Source organism: Dunckerocampus dactyliophorus, chromosome 10, assembly GCF_027744805.1.
Source record: "Dunckerocampus dactyliophorus isolate RoL2022-P2 chromosome 10, RoL_Ddac_1.1, whole genome shotgun sequence".
Classification (NCBI taxonomy): domain Eukaryota; kingdom Metazoa; phylum Chordata; class Actinopteri; order Syngnathiformes; family Syngnathidae; genus Dunckerocampus; species Dunckerocampus dactyliophorus.
The window spans coordinates 13,330,446-13,348,088 of record NC_072828.1 but is presented as its reverse complement, the minus strand read 5'-3'; the positions used below and the strand labels follow the sequence as shown (position 1 = coordinate 13,348,088).

At 41.3% G+C, this 17,643-nt stretch overlaps 1 protein-coding gene across 3 annotated transcripts in view; it reads left to right on the top strand.

Moving 5' to 3' along the window:
* sema6bb (sema domain, transmembrane domain (TM), and cytoplasmic domain, (semaphorin) 6Bb) overlaps window positions 1-17,643 on the top strand; it is a 169,832-nt gene that overhangs the window by 113,931 nt on the left and 38,258 nt on the right. For 2 of the 3 annotated variants that reach the window (XM_054790187.1, XM_054790186.1), the window contains 10 exons: window positions 1,940-2,038; window positions 5,597-5,687; window positions 5,780-5,899; window positions 7,129-7,217; window positions 7,907-8,124; window positions 13,090-13,221; window positions 13,349-13,498; window positions 14,948-14,980; window positions 15,060-15,239; window positions 16,212-16,352. In XM_054790187.1, the coding sequence (XP_054646162.1) occupies window positions 1,940-2,038; window positions 5,597-5,687; window positions 5,780-5,899; window positions 7,129-7,217; window positions 7,907-8,124; window positions 13,090-13,221; window positions 13,349-13,498; window positions 14,948-14,980; window positions 15,060-15,239; window positions 16,212-16,352 (1,253 nt within the window). The remainder of the gene's footprint in view (window positions 1-1,939; window positions 2,039-5,596; window positions 5,688-5,779; window positions 5,900-7,128; window positions 7,218-7,906; window positions 8,125-13,089; window positions 13,222-13,348; window positions 13,499-14,947; window positions 14,981-15,059; window positions 15,240-16,211; window positions 16,353-17,643) is intronic. The other variant, XM_054790188.1, reaches the window with a different exon arrangement.

Here is a 17,643-nt window from a genome sequence, read left to right as displayed (position 1 = left end):
CTACAAGGTACTATTTTGGGGGGGCAGCTGAGTTGATACCATATGTGTGATATTGTTGTAAGTTTTGAGGGTACACGGCTTGAAATGACAAAAATAAATAACACTTTAACATTAGCTTACCCTTGTCAGGTCAGGTTTCTTCACCCATAGGTAAATGAGTGTGCAGTGCAAGAGGGGCATCATATCAACGGCACACATACAACACACAGTTAAAATTCATAAATAAAGATAAAACATTAAAAGGTGTGAGTCCGTTGTCCTTATTAACGACGGGGCATGCTGTTAAGAAAGACAATCGCTGCTGGGATAAAACTGTATTGTATCTCTTGCTTCTGCATTTTGGGACCACCAGTCTCTGTCCCGATGGCAGATACTGGAAGAGGTGTTTCAAGGGGTGCAGAGGGTCCTGCATAATGCTAGCGCTAAGTCTCTGCAGCTGCTTGGTGTAAAGTGACTCCAAGCTCATTTGTGAGTGTCCAATCCGCTTGCCAGATCATTTGATGATCTGATTGAGAGTGGTTTCATAAAGTGATTCAATAAAAGTGTGATTAAACATAGTCATAAGACTCCTGTCAGTGTTAAAAACAGCCAGTTTCCTGAGACGATTTTTTTACCTTTTTACAGACCGCCTCACAATCGGCCTCAGTGTTCAAAGTTTGTTGCTGTGCCATTGTTGTTGACGCTGCAGTATTAACACTGTGACCAGTTTGCTGCAGTAGTTTGCTGTCTCGCAGCCCTCAGTCTCCTCATTGTAACATTAACGTTAGAACATTAAGGATACACAGATAGAAATAATAAAAATACACACCCATGCTAACTTTGGCTTATGTTGTTGCTGTGCTTCAGCCCTGGACGCTGCAGTATTGTACTCTACACTTTGCTCCAGTGGCCCGTTTTCTTGCTGCCCTCACGCTCCTCTTGAAAACATATAATACATGAGCTTACCCTGTTGATATGCATTAGCTGTGGACGCTGCAGTGTTATTTGCCACAGACACATCTTTGCTGCAGCAGCCCCTTTTTCTTGCTGCACTCAAGGTCCTTGAGAGTGAATTTCGCCTAATTTTTACTTGTGAGTATACACAGCTAGAAATGATAAAAAATAAGCAATCACAGTAATATTACCTTACCTTGTGCCTTACCTTAAGGTGCTCCAGTGGTATGCTCCACAGTCTCCACTTTGCTGTGAGTCTCCACTTGAATTAAATTCTTTCAAAATATTTGCCAACATGCAGAAAAGTAAGGTTTTTGTGGTTGTGCGTTCAACCATTTGGAAGTGAAAATGCTGCAAGTTGAATTGGTTATTCACTGGTTTAATATTCCTCAGTACATGAGTCCAACATCCACTGGTGCCTTCTAGTAATGACATCCTGCATTGTAACGATGTGTTTGTTGGTACATCAAAATGCAGATTGCATTCCAGACGTTGCGTAGGTTTAGCACTCTGTAATACGAACATGCTGGCAGTCATTCGTCTCCATTAGGTACTGTTGACTATTGCGGCACTGCGTGAGCCTTGTGCTGCAGCACACACGCTTGACTTTTCATTTCAAAAGCACGCTCCATTTTTGTCGCCTGACTTGATCTACTTTGAAGTGTCACGGCGAAGAAATTAGCCCTCAATGTGCCGTTTGTTTTAAGATCCCCAGGCTGGTTTAGATTACGGTCTGTCAATCAACTGCTGCTGCATGCGTGTTTGCATTTGTCTGTGTGTTTGTGAATGTGTTAATACACACTTTAAGTCTCGACAGGCCGCATTCAGACTCTCTAAGTTTGACTGACAGCTTTAATGGTGAAATAATTCCACACATCAGGCGAGTGAAAAGCTTCATTTCACCGAGCTGTTTAGATAATCACTCTGCAAAAACGAAAGCTTTTTCACTCTGTCACCACAGTTGACGATCAAGTATTTTTTGTTTTGTTTTGTCTTCCGCCTGCAGGATGAATGCCGCAATTTCATGAAGGTGCTTCTCAGCAGGCATGGCGGCCTGTTTGTGTGCGGCACCAACGCCTTCAACCCGCTCTGCGCCAACTACACTGTAAGTCTAAACACCTGTATGAGCGTGTGGCTTTGATGTTTGTTGATAAATCTATTCTTCCCGCGCTTCCAAGACACAATTAGTAGGCTTGCTCAGTTGAAAATGCACATCGTTTGTGCAGTGCCTGTGGCAACAGTGATATTCTTCTTCCCTGAGAGTTAGTTTTTAATCGTCGTAGCTGTCAGGCAGTTCCGGTAGAGTGTGTTCTGAAAGTACACCCATCATGTTCAAAGTATAAGTTGTATTTTGGCTTATGGGCTCCCGGGCACCCCCTACTTTTGTACAGTATAACTGACCTCTAAACCACTATCATAAATTACGGCTGTCAAATGATTAAAATTTGTAATCAGATTAATCATGGTTTTCAAATGAATTAATCATGATTAATCACAATGTCCCACTGTCTGAAATATGCCCATTTTTACTATATTTTATTGAAAGAAAGATAAATGACAGGTCATGATTACATATATTTTTGTATGTATTAACAGCACCAAATTAACTGAAAATTTAAATCAAGTTAAGAGATGGCACACATGTCTGAAAATGTATTTACCTAACACTGCTTTCTTTAATAGCAGAATATTTGAATCAGCCTTAACTGTGTTATTATGAACAATTTAAGTTAAATCACATGAGTGAATTTTCTGGGATTTCCAAGCATACTTTAATGCAAATAATATCACTATATTCTTTTTTTAGAAATGTCAACTAGCTCCGGGAAATCTGACAGGGCAAGTATTAATCCATGTTTACTGGCGAGAGCGTACTGATAAGCATCCTGTCCATTGGTCGATCAATGAAACTGCCGCGTCCTTGTTTGTGCTGAAATAAGCTATGAAAATAAATGTTACAAAAAGGAGTAGCTGTTGTAAAAGTAGCTCTGACAAGAAAAAACGTTGGTGACCCCTCACGTAGCCAATAGTAAATTTAATAATGTATACACTTAAGCTATGTGATTGGTATCGGCCAATTTCACTCATGGATGATCGGTATCGGAAGCATAAAACCCTGATCGGAGCATCCCTAATATATGGTGTTAGAACTGCACTGCTGTTGATGTGTTCAGGTCAGAATAAAGTTATAAACGAGTGTCAGACTCTGCGTGACTCTGGGGGCAGCTACAATGTGCCGCCGTCTGTTGTCATAACAGCCGTGGCTTGCCATGACACATATGCGTTAATAACGCAAAAAAAATGTAACGTAATTAATAAAATAAATTAGTTAACGATCTATTTTTGACAGCACTGTCATAAATACAAATTAACATTGGGTACTACTACACCATTCTCAGGAAATTTATTTTGAATAAATTAACTTGATCAATCGTTGGTAAGTAGTCAATATAATAGTATTTTTATTTCAATTTTGAGTTTTGATGCTTAAAAAACAATAGTTATTCTAAGAAGAAAGCAAAATGTTGGAGCAGAAAATGCGCAGTAACATTTGACATATCCAATGCACTAACTTCCCCAACCTGGGTACACACTCCACTTTGCACTGCATTCACTATTATTATTGCACTATTCACGTCTATCAGCGTAGTTTGAGACTAAATCGACTGCTTCAACAATCAATTCAGCACAACGATGCATGTCTCAATAATTAGGTCCATCCCTTTGAGATTCCACATTGTAAAGATCACAAATTGGTCATTTTTATGTCTCATTTATACCATGCTTACACCAAATTAGTCTGTGTTTTAAATTTGTGTCTTGTGTTAACACAACATGAAATGTGTCCTGGCTATGTATTAGAAAAAACAAAATGATGTGATATGGGGTCACCACCAACAAGAGATGCTATTCTCCTTATTCCCAGTTGCCTAACAATCTTGTTATTTTTTTAATAGGTGGAATTACTACATATTATTGCTTTAACCTTTGCAGTCTGTCACCCGTGTTGGGAGAGAAATGACAAAAAAACACAAAAGGGTGTTGAAGAATGAAACATGTCACTCTGCAAGAGTGAAGATGAGGTTCATTTGTACCTCTCTGTGTTAAGAAAGCAAAATCATTTATCACTGGGAGAGAAAAAACATAAAAAGTCAACAAAGGTTCCAGCTAACAAGCGTTGACTGACCTGACTCCACCAATTTGGCCTTTAATTATTTCCTTCTCTGGCCATTTGTCAAACACTCCACAGTTCACCTTACAACAGAAGCTGCAATGGCAACGCTCAATCCATCACTGTGTTGCTGAATTCACTCCCCTTCTCCCAAAGCCACCTCTTGCTCCGCTCAATTGCTGCTTCAAACCGGTGGAAAGAAACAAGACATAAATATGAATGATTTAATGTTGTTCTGTGGGAACATTAAGTGTTGGATGAGTTCATTATCGCCTTATTTCTGTGTCTTAATGAAACAACACATTCTGTGTCATTTATTTCACATTTAATGTCAGTCATCAACTCAAAATACTAAAACAATGTAATCAGTTCCTGTTTTTATCATTCTGTCGCTAGGGATGGGCACTTGACTACATTTCTTTGATGAACTATATGAAGAATTACAGATCAATGTGTTGAATAATTGTGTTTTTAAATATTAATTTTAAAGGGATGGGAGAACATTCTGAACTCCTGTTGTGATCCTGGGGTTATTTAGAGGTGAACAGGAATAGTTCCCATAGCTGACGTCATGTTGAGCTTCTTTAGGCAGCACACCGGTTTAGACCAAATCAACTGCATATACAGGTTGTAGCCAAGTAGTACACTCCACTTTGACTCAGTTGCTTCAGGACATGATTACTCATCAATCAAATGCATACAATAGAAAGAATTTGTAGTCTCTTAATCAACATTATCCTTACTCTTCGTTCTCCCACGCAAAACTCTACCCTCTACTGGCGTTTCATGTTTGATGGGCACTTTTTGCAACCAGTGGCGATACTGTTCTAAACGCAACATAGTATAGTTACATTGATATCAATCCTCACAATTTAACCCAGAGGCTCCTGGGAAGTCAGCATGACTGTACAAATTACAGGCATCTAATACATGAGATTTACTAATCAGAATGCCCCTTTTTATTGTCAGCATGTGCATATATTTTTACGCATGAAAAAGTCTTCTTTTTTTTTTGTTATTCAGCTACAAAGTGACAGAATGTGTACAATAGTATGGAGAATTACATATGATCGTCACTAAATTGGACTTGTGAAGTAGTCGCAAGGCAGCAACCATATAAATATTTGGAAAACATTGGAAATCAAAATGAAGTGTTTTCTTTGTGTTCGTGCAGGGGTGTGTGTGTGTGTGCTTGTGTCCGTGCGTGTGTGTGTCAGTCCGTTATTCATGCATGAGCGTGCGAATCTCTTGTTGTGTTGTTACTGCGCCTAATTGCCACCAGTGAATCATTAGTTTGCACTTACGCTAACACTCCCTAATTGTCGTTCTCCAGTGACTTGTTTTCATAATGTGATGGTGGATGCATTCATATTGTTGGCACTGGTACTGATTGAAGACTTTAATGTGTTTGTTTGTCTGTGTGCGTGTGTGCGTGTGCGTGTGTGTGTGTGTGTGTGTGTGTGTGTGTGTGTGTGTGTGTGTGTGTAACAGGGTGACACTCTAGAGATGGCTGGAGACCAAGTCAGTGGCATGGCCAGATGCCCGTACGACCCCAAACATGCCAACGTAGCTCTCTTTGCAGGTAAAACATGCACCGTTTTCTGCATCATGCTTCAGTGTGTACACCAAATAACTAACCTGTGTGTCTTCTGTCTGCGTGTGTGTGTGTGTCAGGGGGCAATCTGTTCACAGCCACAGTGACAGACTTTCTGGCCATTGACGCGGTCATCTACCGCAGCCTTGGGGACAGTCCAGCTCTTCGCACCATCAAGCATGACTCCAAGTGGTTCCGAGGTAAGCCAAAGCATACTTGGCAACCATAACACTTCAAAATAAGCAGGAAAATTTTATGAGAAGGAGTAGGAGTGCTGTCGAAGAATGCCGTGAGAAGGGAGAACAATGTGGGAGTCTCCTGGTGGAATCAGAAGGGTTGGCAAATGGGGTACAACACAAAGAGATGGTGTAGTGTACCCATCCGGGATTATGTGTTGTACCTGGTCCAACAGTCTTTTTTCTGGGTGGAAATAGTGCCATTAAGAAACCAGTGGAAGCTCTCAAAATCGGGAGAAATGTGAACTTGGGATAACGACAGGAGAGGAAATTTAAATACAGCAAACCTTGCGGGGAAATTGGGAGGGTTGCCATGACCCAATGAAGTGGTAAATAATGGAGTCCCCCAGGGAAATCGCAAGGATCGGCAAGTACAGTATGAGTATGCTCTTTCGAGACTATGTGACCTATCTCGTCCAACTATTTGTTTGTTTTCTGGATGGAAATAGTAGCATTGAAGAAACTATTGGCAACTCACAAAACGAGAACGACGGGAGAGGGCAGTGAAATACAGGACTCTCCTGGGGAAATCAGAAGGGTTGGCAAGTACCGCAGGAAGTATATGTGGTGCGTGCTTCCGGGATTACGTGATTTTGAGTTACTGTAGCCGTGTCAGTTGCCAGTGGCAACTCCCAAAATCAGGAGGAATACAGGAGATATCTGATCCTGGAAAAAAAATATGGAAATCTCTCAGGTCAATCCGGATGGTCGGCAAGTACAGCATGACCCAAAGATGTGAGAAATTGAGACCAATACAAGAGAAATGGTGCTGAAAAAAGGTGGTAAAAGGTCTGTGGTAAATTGGGAGTGTGAGCGAATGTGAATCAATGTTGAGTGTAATTTCACGACGAATCATGATATTCTGAATACTGGCCAACCACCATGTCCCAGCCTGACAACTTTATGCTCCCTTTACTAGACAAGCGCCTCCCTTCCCACATCACTTGCATGATAAGACAGTAAAAAGACATGCTATCAGGCTCCTAGCAGGTAGAACAGCACCAGCATAAATCTAGTAAAACATCAGTGCGTTGTTACACGCTCCACATGGGCTATGTCTTTTCCACGCTCAGCCCACGCCTGAATGGTGAATTTGGAAAGGTTCCATGCTTTCTCATGGTTCTCTTAAGGTTCTTCTTTGCCGTTCATACACACCTTCTTTATTTTCTTCTTCATTTTTGTACCCGACGCAGAGCCTTATTTTGTCAGCGCTGTGGAGTGGGGGCCTCACATCTACTTCTTCTTCAGAGAGATAGCCATGGAGTTTAACTACCTGGAGAAGGTAAAGACAATGTAATATTATCATATCATATCATGAGTAGGAGGTGGTACATCGTGGTGACAGTGAGGTCTGTGAGAATTATCTTGCTGAATCATTGGATGAGAGTGTAATATGTTGAGTGTTCCTAACTAACTGCGAGAAATTTGAAAAAAAAAATTGAAATAAAATGAAATGCAACAGATTTGGCAACCTATTTGAAAATATATTTAAAAAATAAAATTCTATTTGTAAACTGTAAACACTACAGAAGTTTAAAAAAAAAAAGTGCATAAAAATGATTCAGTATCGTTAATTCCAAAGAATTATTGATGAACGTTGCCCATTATTTTCCCCCGACAGCCAAACTGACCTTTCATCTTATTGAATGTTTTGTACGCATCTCATTGAACAAATCACTGTTTGAGTAAACAACTCTGGAGGAAAATCCTTGTTTAATATTACCTGAGTTTCTCTTGCACTGATGCGGCTTCAATGAAATATTGGCATCTGTAAAGCCCATTGAGATTGAATGGAAAATGCACATCGTGTGTTGAAAGAGGAAGTTTGGTGAATTCATGAACTTCATGTATTGATGTTAGCTTAGGGAAACGATGACAAAACAGGGCTTGTATATAACAAAAGTATGAAAGTGTGTGTATGCACACTATGCGCACTATGCACCGATGCATCTTTTTCTTTTTTAACATCAGGTGGTGGTGTCTCGTGTGGCACGGGTGTGCAAACGGGACCAGGGCGGATCCCAACGAGTCCTGGAGAAGCAGTGGACTTCCTTCCTGAAGGCACGTCTCAACTGCTCAGTTCCGGGAGATTCACACTTCTATTTCAATCTGCTGCACTCCACCAGTCCCGTAATCAACATGCACGGTCGGGACATAATCCTGGGGGTGTTCTCAACGCCGCCTAACAGGTAAGACATGGGCTCGGTCGCATGCATGTTTTCCTCATTCATGTAGTTCAATAAGGTAACCAAAATATTAGAAACATTCCTCAGTATGAGGCGGTGCAGTTCTACACCACTGCAAACCACTTCTGTTTTGCAGGTGTACCTAATGCTGTGGCCATTTGATTTTTTTCATATACTTGAATGCAAAAAGTCACACTTGTTAAAGTTTCACTTTGGACTGCAGTCGGGTTTGGAACCAATTAACCGCGATAAATGAGGGATTACTGTACTGCCTTTGTGTATTTTTTGTGTATTTGTAATAATTTGTGGATTTGTCCACTAGATGTTACTACTTTTTCCCAGTCAAAGTACGCAGCAAAATGTATGCTTTTTACTGTTTTCCGCAAAGGGTGCCTTACTGCTGAAATGATAAACGTGTGTTTGTAGATGTTGGATAATATTGCGTATGCAAGAAAAGTGATCTAGTGATCTAAAGTTCTAGGAATTTGTAGTTTTTGCGGCAGTGTCAGCAACATGCACAAAGCGAAGAAGAGAGTAAGGAAACTACAGTGAAGAAGGTTTGGTGATTAGGGGGTTTGTTTGGAGACGGCTGAGTAAGTCAAGGACAAGGAAGTCAATAATGGACAACACATGCTTCCCAAGCTCTAGGAAAAGTGTTTCATCAGCTGCATCTTATCTCCTGCTTAAGAAGCGCTATTGCTGCCTACAGAGGCGCACACACGCACACAAACGCTTTCAACACACTTACAATGGATTCCAGATAAAAAACATTTACAGTACGGTGTAGACCAGCTGCACACATGCTACAAGATGCCACTCTCAATTACAAACAAGCATGCATTATGGAGGAAAAGATTACTGAGGGTCTTACTGAACGCTTCAAATAAAAGTTCTGATGCAAGGAGGTCAAAGAAGTCTGAGGATGGCAGCAGTAGTGAAAACAGACCACTGTTGTTATTTCTTTACTAATGTTTGCTCAGCTGAAAGTGAACTAAATGCTTGTGTGAAGCTCGATGGAGCCGTGCTGTGATGTAAAGGAACACAAAAAACACAACAAAACAAAGCAAATTCTGCTGCGCCCTAAGAATGCTAGGCCATGTTTGCATGCGGGGCCATAGAATACCATGTGACCAGGTCAGGCAGCGTGATGTCTCTGTGTGAAAACACAGCAGAGGAGAGCAAGGAGCGGGTGGAGAACAGGGTATCATGGTAGGGTGCATCAATGTCACGTAAAATGTGAATGTCATGTATGCTATAGTAGCCATGCCATAAAAAGGATGGTATTGTTAGTTAATCTGATAGCCTTGATGACAGTGGATGGAAAGATTTGGAAGTTAAAAATATCGCATTGTTGTAAATCAATGAATTCCAACCACTGTGTCTCCGCATATTTGAGAGATAATACTTGTAATTAATCAGAGAAATTATCCAATTTCACTTTATTGGTACAAAAGTATTTATTACTAAGTGTGTCATGTAATGAGATAAAAACATGACCAGATTTCTTGTTCAGAGAAAAAAATTATCTAAATTAATTAATCATTACATAAATGAAGATTTTGCCGGCAACCATATATTGTCATGTGCTTGCGTGTCTGTTTTCTATGTCTCTCGCCTCCAAACACACAGAAAGAGTTTTCATACTGTGCATTGGTTCAGCACCTACCGCAGGACACTCAAAGATTACTGTAATACAGCCTAAATTCCACCCATTTTCTATACCGCTTGTCTTCATTAGGGTCACGGGTAAGCTGGAGCCTATCCTAGCTGAATGCAGCAAAATATAAACTGTGAAATTATTTATTTATTTGATTCACCCTATTACTGTATCAAGATATTATTGTTATTGTGAGCCATGTATCGTGTGTCGTATTGTGAGGTACCCTGAGATTCCCATCCCTACTCCCAATACTTCATGCGGCTCAGCCTCACTCAAACTCTACCTCCAGCGGCCCCCAGGTAAATTGTGTTTGAGACCCCTGACCCGCAGGCTTCACAAAGCAATGGTCACTTGTCAGTCATACAGTCTCTTTGTCTCTATGAGGGAGGTGGGGCCACTAGCATAAACACAGAAAAAGAGTGGAGCCTCGTGAGGAACAATGCTGGAATGTTAATGAGCAAGGTGAGCCCATCCACACGAATGAGCCAGTATGCCGACTATGTTCAAAAGTGGTAACATTATAAAAGGCATTTTTTTGGGTCTACCACTTGACTTTTTTGTTCCACAACCCTCAGGATCTTTTAAGAAGTTTAAAATGACTGTCGCACTGTGTACAACCTCAGCAGCAATGTTGCGCTGTGAGAGGCCGTGCTTATGCACCTCAACAATGCAACCGCATTCAAAACTAGCTGCGGGCCAAAAATGAGCCCTGAAAATGGCTGCCGTAAACACCCCTGCCGTAAACAAATACAGTGCAGCCCAGCCAGCCTTTAGCTAATGGTGAGTCATGGATAGAGAGTGTGCCAAGGAGAAGCCAGAGCTTGAAAAACCCTATCCTGTCATTAAAATCTCCTGTTTTGGAACACTTGGCCTTGACTGGTGAAACATGTAAATGGACAAAGACAAGTGGACAAGACGAAAGTAGTATGCTATAAGCTGGAACTAGTGCACCAAAGGCACTTTAATAATAAAAAAAAAAACATAATAATTCACCGTAAATTCTGGTGTATAAGCCACACCGGTGTATAAACCTCACCCACTAAATTAAAGGAAAAACAGATTTGTTGACATATAAGCTGCAACAGTGTGTAAGCAGCACGTGTCCATGTCATAAAATGACATATTGTGGCACACACAAGTCAGTGAGGACTAGGCAGCTCTTTATTTGACAGGAGCCAATCATGAGCTATGAAACTCATGAGTTTGCCAACCCATTGAAATTGCAGGAGATCATTACTCAATATAACAGTCTGACTCACGGGTTCATCTCACACAGAACACTAAAATCATCACACAGCAACTTAACACTCAAAAGGTACCTAGGAAATATTCCCTACAACAAACAGCAGCTATTTTACCATCTACCCATAATCCATTGCTGCCAAAAAGCAGTTCATTGGAGGACAAGCAACAGAGAAAACGGATGGATGACACTGCAATCCTGCCTCTGTCCACCAGAGGGAGCCAGAGCAGCCCAGAGGGAAGCTGACGCCATTGCATCACCCCAATGAATGCGCTGCTCAGACGCAATGCATTACGGGAAAACTTTAAAAGAGTTATTTTTTTATTCTAAACTCATATTGGTACACATTTGTGTATTACTCAGGTATATCTTTTGAGTGTCTCCTCCCTGAACTACCACCTTATCGTGGATTGAGGAGTTTGCATGTCCCGATGATCCTAGGAGCTAAGTTGTCGGGGGGTTTTATGCCCCTGGTTGGGTCACCCACGACAAACAGGTCCTAGGTCAGGGACCAGTCAAAGAGTGGTTCAATAGACCCGTGTGATGAAACAAGCCATTGGACCACGTTTTCCCTTGCCCAGATGTGGGTCACCGGGGCCCCCCTCGGGAGCCAGACCTGGAGGAGGGTCCCATCGGGCCTTATTGGCTCGTGGGACTCCTTTTTCAACTTGCAGGTGACGGGTATCAGTAGGCCAAGCGGTCTACGGCTTTGGCAGTTGCTGAGGCAACAATTAGTAGTTGTTCTGAAGTAAAGGAGATGTCACGAGATTAGAATTTGGCCATAGATTAGCCTCACCGCTGTATAAGCCGCAGGATTCAAAGTTTAAGAAAAAAGTAGTGGCTTATATGGGAATTTACGGTGGACTGTTCAAACTGTTGCACTTGCACTTTCGTAATAACAAATGGTGTAAATGCTTATATTTTCCATCCATCCATCTTCTGCTTATCTGAGGTCAGATCGCGGGGGCAGTAGCCTAAAATGAGAAGCCCAGATTTCTCTCTGGCTGCTTTGTCTAGTTCCTCTCAGTGGATCCTGAGGCGTTCCCAGGCCAGTTGAGAGACATACTGTAGTTTCTCAAAGGTGTCCTGGGTCTTCCCCAAGCCCTCTCACTGGTCGAAATCATTAAAGCTGTTTACGCAAAAGCTAAGCAGTTTTATGTTATGCATTTGTTCTTTTACTGTTCTAACAATTAACCAAATTGTGAACTTAGAACTAAGATATGTATTGAGCCGTGATTATGCCATATCGTTTCACCACTGGCAAATATCTTAAACAAGGCATGGAGGTTGTGTGGGTAGTGACAGGTTGCAGGTGACTCAGCCTGGCATGTTTTTGTACTGTATCATTGTGCTTTTGGCACTTAGTCACCGAAAGCCACACCACGCATACACCATTAGTCATCTGAGAGGACACAGTTGGAGTTAATTATCAGTATCTCTGTTCCGTACGTTATCCCTCACACAAGGTGGTCTAACTTTCACTACTTGTTGTCTCTGGTGGTCTGTAGTGCTTCATGTGTTTGCTATGCGTGTGTGTGTGTGGGCTGTGGACACTGACTTCTCAGAACTGAGCAGATGTTCCTGCTCCCCCATGGCAGGGTTCACCGTCAGTTAAACCGCCCCCATTATGCAGCGGGTCTTTTTTTTTTTTTTTTTTTAATTTTTACCAGAACACAGTTGTATGCATCATTTACTTCCCCACTTCATGAAATTAGTGACTCATTTTTATTTTCCAGAAATTTACATCATTTTTTTTTTTCTTCCTCCAAGCTAAGTCTAATCTGGCTATTGCATCCGTTTCTTTTCATCAGCCACAGACTTGACAGCTTCGTTCTTTTGGCTGTCATTCTTTTGCTCTTTGTAATGATTTTCTTTTGTTTTCAAGCACGGTAAAAATATGAAAAGCCGAAATCCAATTTGTCTCCTTTTGCATGGTTTCTGTCCTTTTTATTCTGCACATGAGCCAATTTCTAGGTTGGAAATTCTACTTTCCTTCAGTAGTTTTATTTTCTGTCGCTCATTCACCCACACAATCATATGACATGTCCAACATCTTTCTGTGCAGCATCCCGGGCTCTGCGGTGTGCGCCTTCGACATGGAGCAGTTGGCGTCCGTGTTCGATGGCAGGTTCAAAGAGCAGAAATCACCGGAGTCCATTTGGACGCCTGTCCCCGATGAGGTCATCCCCAAGCCCAGGTGCACACAGCTGAAATTAATAAGTGCACATTACACATATGTCAACCAGTAGCATTCATAATAAAGTGAGATTTATATTTTTTATCCAACATCAGCTGTCACATGATAAAATCCTCTGATCCCTCAGGCCCGGAGGTTGTGCCATTCAGGGTTCCAGGTTCAATTCCTCCACCTCTTTCCCTGATGAGATGCTGAACTTTGTCAAGACTCATCCCTTGATGGACGAGGCTGTGCCGTCGCTTGGGCAAAGACCGTGGATCGTCAAGACCATGATCAGGTGAGATTAGAGTGCCCTCTCTTTAGATGTGTTGTTGTACTGAGACTGTAAACATATATGACACGTTCGCCAAACCTGCTGACTAAAAACCTGACAAAGGAGTCAAAATTCAAAGTTGAGGTGCACTCCAAACTTATTATTTTCAGTGTTCAGTCACCGCAACATCTCAAAAAAACATGTAAAAAATAACTGCACAAAGTTCATGGAACTGGAAATAGTGATCAATAAAACTTTGCACTCACAAAACATTCATGTCATTGATGACAATCGTGATGACTGGAAACATGATTTTAAGATATCATGTGAAGTAATTTGGCCCAATAACTATCGCCGAGATCCTAGTTTTGCTGCTGTTACAAACAAAGGACAAAAGACACAGAAGGCGTTCAAGGTGCTTGCCACCCCAATAAACCCGTGTGATTGTGGTGGACACAAAAAGTAACTATTGTTATTGGATTTATTTTATCATCACTATCCCTCAATAATATAACAATTATAGTCATGGAATTTTTATTTCACCTACAGCTAACAATTTCAAAATGTACATAGAATAGAAGATCCTTGTAAACATCTCTGTAGGTTTGTGAGTATGCCTGCTTACACTTCAGTAAACTTCAAAGTAAAACTTGAATATGCTTTAGAGTAGTTAGGGTAAAGCTCGTACAGCAGTATAGATTTACTATCCACTGAAAATGAGTCTACACACAGCCATTGTTGTCTAAATGGCTGGCAGCACAGTAGCCAGATACAGCAAGTAGCAAGATAATTACCGACTGTAAAGCATGGTGGTTGTCGCACAAGGTCTGGGGCTGCACAAGTGCTGCCGGGACTGTGGGAGCTCGGTTTATTGAGGGGTAACATTTACCTTCCAATTCCAACGTTCAGCTCAATTGAGTTTTTGTATTGCACCTTCAAAAGGTTTAAGATTTTTTTTTTTAAATGGGTTGGTACTTTGAGATACTGAATGTCACTCAATTGAGCGCAGGACTCCACCAAGGCAAAAAAGTGAGCTTTATTTGTTGGTTAGCAGGCTACTTCCTGGTTCATGGAGCGTGACAAAGAGATAGGTTGTACCTGGGTGGTATTTGCAAACTTGTATCTGCACCTTTATCCAGATCATCGCCATAATTTATTGGGTTCTCGCTTGGCCCATCACCAACCGTCTGCAAACATTTAAGGAAATATGTTTTGCTATTTTAGTGCAATACTGCAATCCTGTATTATGTCAAAAACATCAGTAAAACGGCAAAACTAAGGATGGCCTCTGACTTTTGCATGGTACTCCGTAACTACCATTACTTTGTTTATGTGAATAGCACTTCAACTACATATTGGTGTAGCATCGCTAACATTCCCTAAAAGCAACTCTACCAAGCATTTACAACGTCTTGTTAGGATGCATTACAAGCATTGAACTCAAATTATTACTCTTCCTTTTATTTTCCTTAGAGGTGCAACACTGGATGTAGGTTTAAAAACAAGGTACGTTACAAAGCTTGTCACTAATAAAAAGTTATTGAAGAAGTAAAAAAACATGGAACTGCTGATTGTTTATTGTCAGGTACCAGCTGAATAAGATTGTGGTGGATTCGGAGGCCGGGCCGCATAAGAACCGCACCGTCCTCTTCCTGGGCTCCAGCAGGGGGACCATCCTCAAGTTCCTCATCATGCCCAACCAGGACAACACAGTCAGCAGCAGCAACACCTTTTTGGAGGAACTGGAGGGCTTCAACCCAGAAAAGTAAAACTTTGTTACGTTACCCCTGACACTGTATTATATACCGTAATTTCCGGTTTATAAACAACACCGGTGTATAAGCCACACCCACTAAATTTAGAGGAAAAAACAGATATGTACATATAATGTACATATAATCCACACCAGACTGTAAGCTGCACATGTCCACATCATAAAATGACATATTGTGGCACGCATTAGTCCGTGCGGCACAGGCAGCTCTTTATTTGACAGGAGCCAATCATGAGCTATGAAAAACTCACAACGAGCTTGTCAACCCATTGGAAATTGCAGGAGGTCAGTGCAGTGTTCCCTCGCTCCATCGCGATTCACCTTTTGCGGACTCGCTGTTTCGCTGTTTTTTTTTTTGTGTGTGTGTGTGCAATTTTTGTGTGTTGTCTGTGTCTATAGTAGACTCTGCGATCAACTGAATAGAGGTGTTAATTGGAACTTTATGGCATGTTGCATGAGTTGGGGGAAAATAGTCTATTTCTGTAATGTTTAACTTTTTCTTACAATTTCCAACAAAATTGTAGTTGTTGCAGCCGATAATAACATCATTTCTTACTGGCCAGGTCGTCCTTTTCACTGTAGCCTCACTTTACATTTACAAGCATGATTAGCCTTCTTATTATTAGGGAGCATAGCAAATAACATCCTCTCGCTTGCCTTTTTCCTCATGTCGGCCTGGGCAGAATGAAAAGATCTCCTCCTCATGACTATTGGCCCTGTTATTAACTTTAAATAGCATATAATACAAATGTACATAAGAGCAGTTAAGTGACATTATGCTCTTCTCCTCTCAGCATAATGCACATGTAACCAGCTGCTCATTAGTGCAGTATTTTTGTCAATGGACTCTTGGGTAATGTGTTTTTACTCCTCACTAATGCGCATGTTGAGGTCAAAGGTTTAACTCTCACTAACTGACATTACCTAATGCATATTTTTGCACTGTGTGTTTTATTGTTGCAGGTGTGCCGGAGACTTTCCGCAAGCCAGACAGCTTTTGTCCCTGACTCTGGACCGGGCCAGCCACACTCTCATCCTTGCATTCCCCTCCTGCGTGGTCCGAATCCCAGTGGCGCGATGTCACCTCTACTCACGCTGCATGAAGTAAGTCTATACCATATTCTTTATATCATCATTTCCAGGGTCAAACTGTCACCATCCTTGACAGAGGCAATGCTTTATGGTATGCTCCGACTGATCGGCCACCGATCAATATCGGCTGGTTTCTGTAAAAAACGTGTAATGGGCGTTTGCCGATAAACGCCTTTCAAAGCCGATCACAAAAAAATGATTGGCGTGCAGCCGCAAATCTTACATGTCTGCTGTGTCACATGGGGTTGCCAACAAAATGATGCCTCATGTATTGAGCTTGACACAGGCTACACCAGGGGTCACCAACACAGTGCCCACGGGCACCAGGTAGCCCCCCACGACCACATGAGGTGCCCGCAAGCCTGCTTCATTCAGGCTTTCAGTTAATAATGTGAGAACACTAGAAAGAAAGGTATTCTGAAACATCAAATGTGAGTTGTGGGTACCAGCATTTTGTGAATGTTTTGGTAAAACAAGCATATTTGCTTTGTTTGGGTTGAAATAAGGTATGAAAATCATTTCTACAAAAATGAGTAGCTCGTGGCCATTTTCATTTTCTAAAAGTAGCTCTCACAAGAAAAAACGTTGGTGACCTTCTTCTTGCATCTTTGTTTACACGCTTTGCCTAGCTGTCACTGGCTGTACTTTGCTTGGGGGCTGCTAGCTAGCTAGCAACCTAGCTAGAGTTATCCGCCTAGCGTCTGGTATTTGGACTCCAAATGTGACTTTTTACCACAGTGACATTTAGTTTTTAAAACAAACGAGCAATGTGATTAATTTGGAGCTTGTTTTTGCCCCATGGGGAAGTGGATATCACATTCATCGGGTACGTACTAACTTTTCCAAGTGTCACTGAACAACTTTACTATTATCTTGTTGTTAAACTAATTTGGTCATGTCCTCAAAACACTATTTGTATGTGGTTGTTTAATGAACATAAACACATAGTGTGTCCAGCCTTATGATGGTGATACTATCACAGGGGTCTCTTATCTCGCCAGGTGATTTTGACTCCATTAATTAACCATGCAATAAACAAGTGCAATAATCGTGAAATGCTGTAAACCTGTGACTTGGTCAACATGTATATAGCTGTACTGTATATAGTGTATATAACCTCTGATTTGTATTACCCTGTTTTTTGCACTTTATCTGCTCTTGTGTGCTCTTGTACTTTCATTGCTGTAAACCTGAAATTTTCCCTTGTTGGACTAATAAAGACATAGCTTATCTTTTCTTATGGTAACTCTTAGTAGGTTTTTTTCTTAAAACTGTCAAATAATTCAAATTTTATGCCTTTATA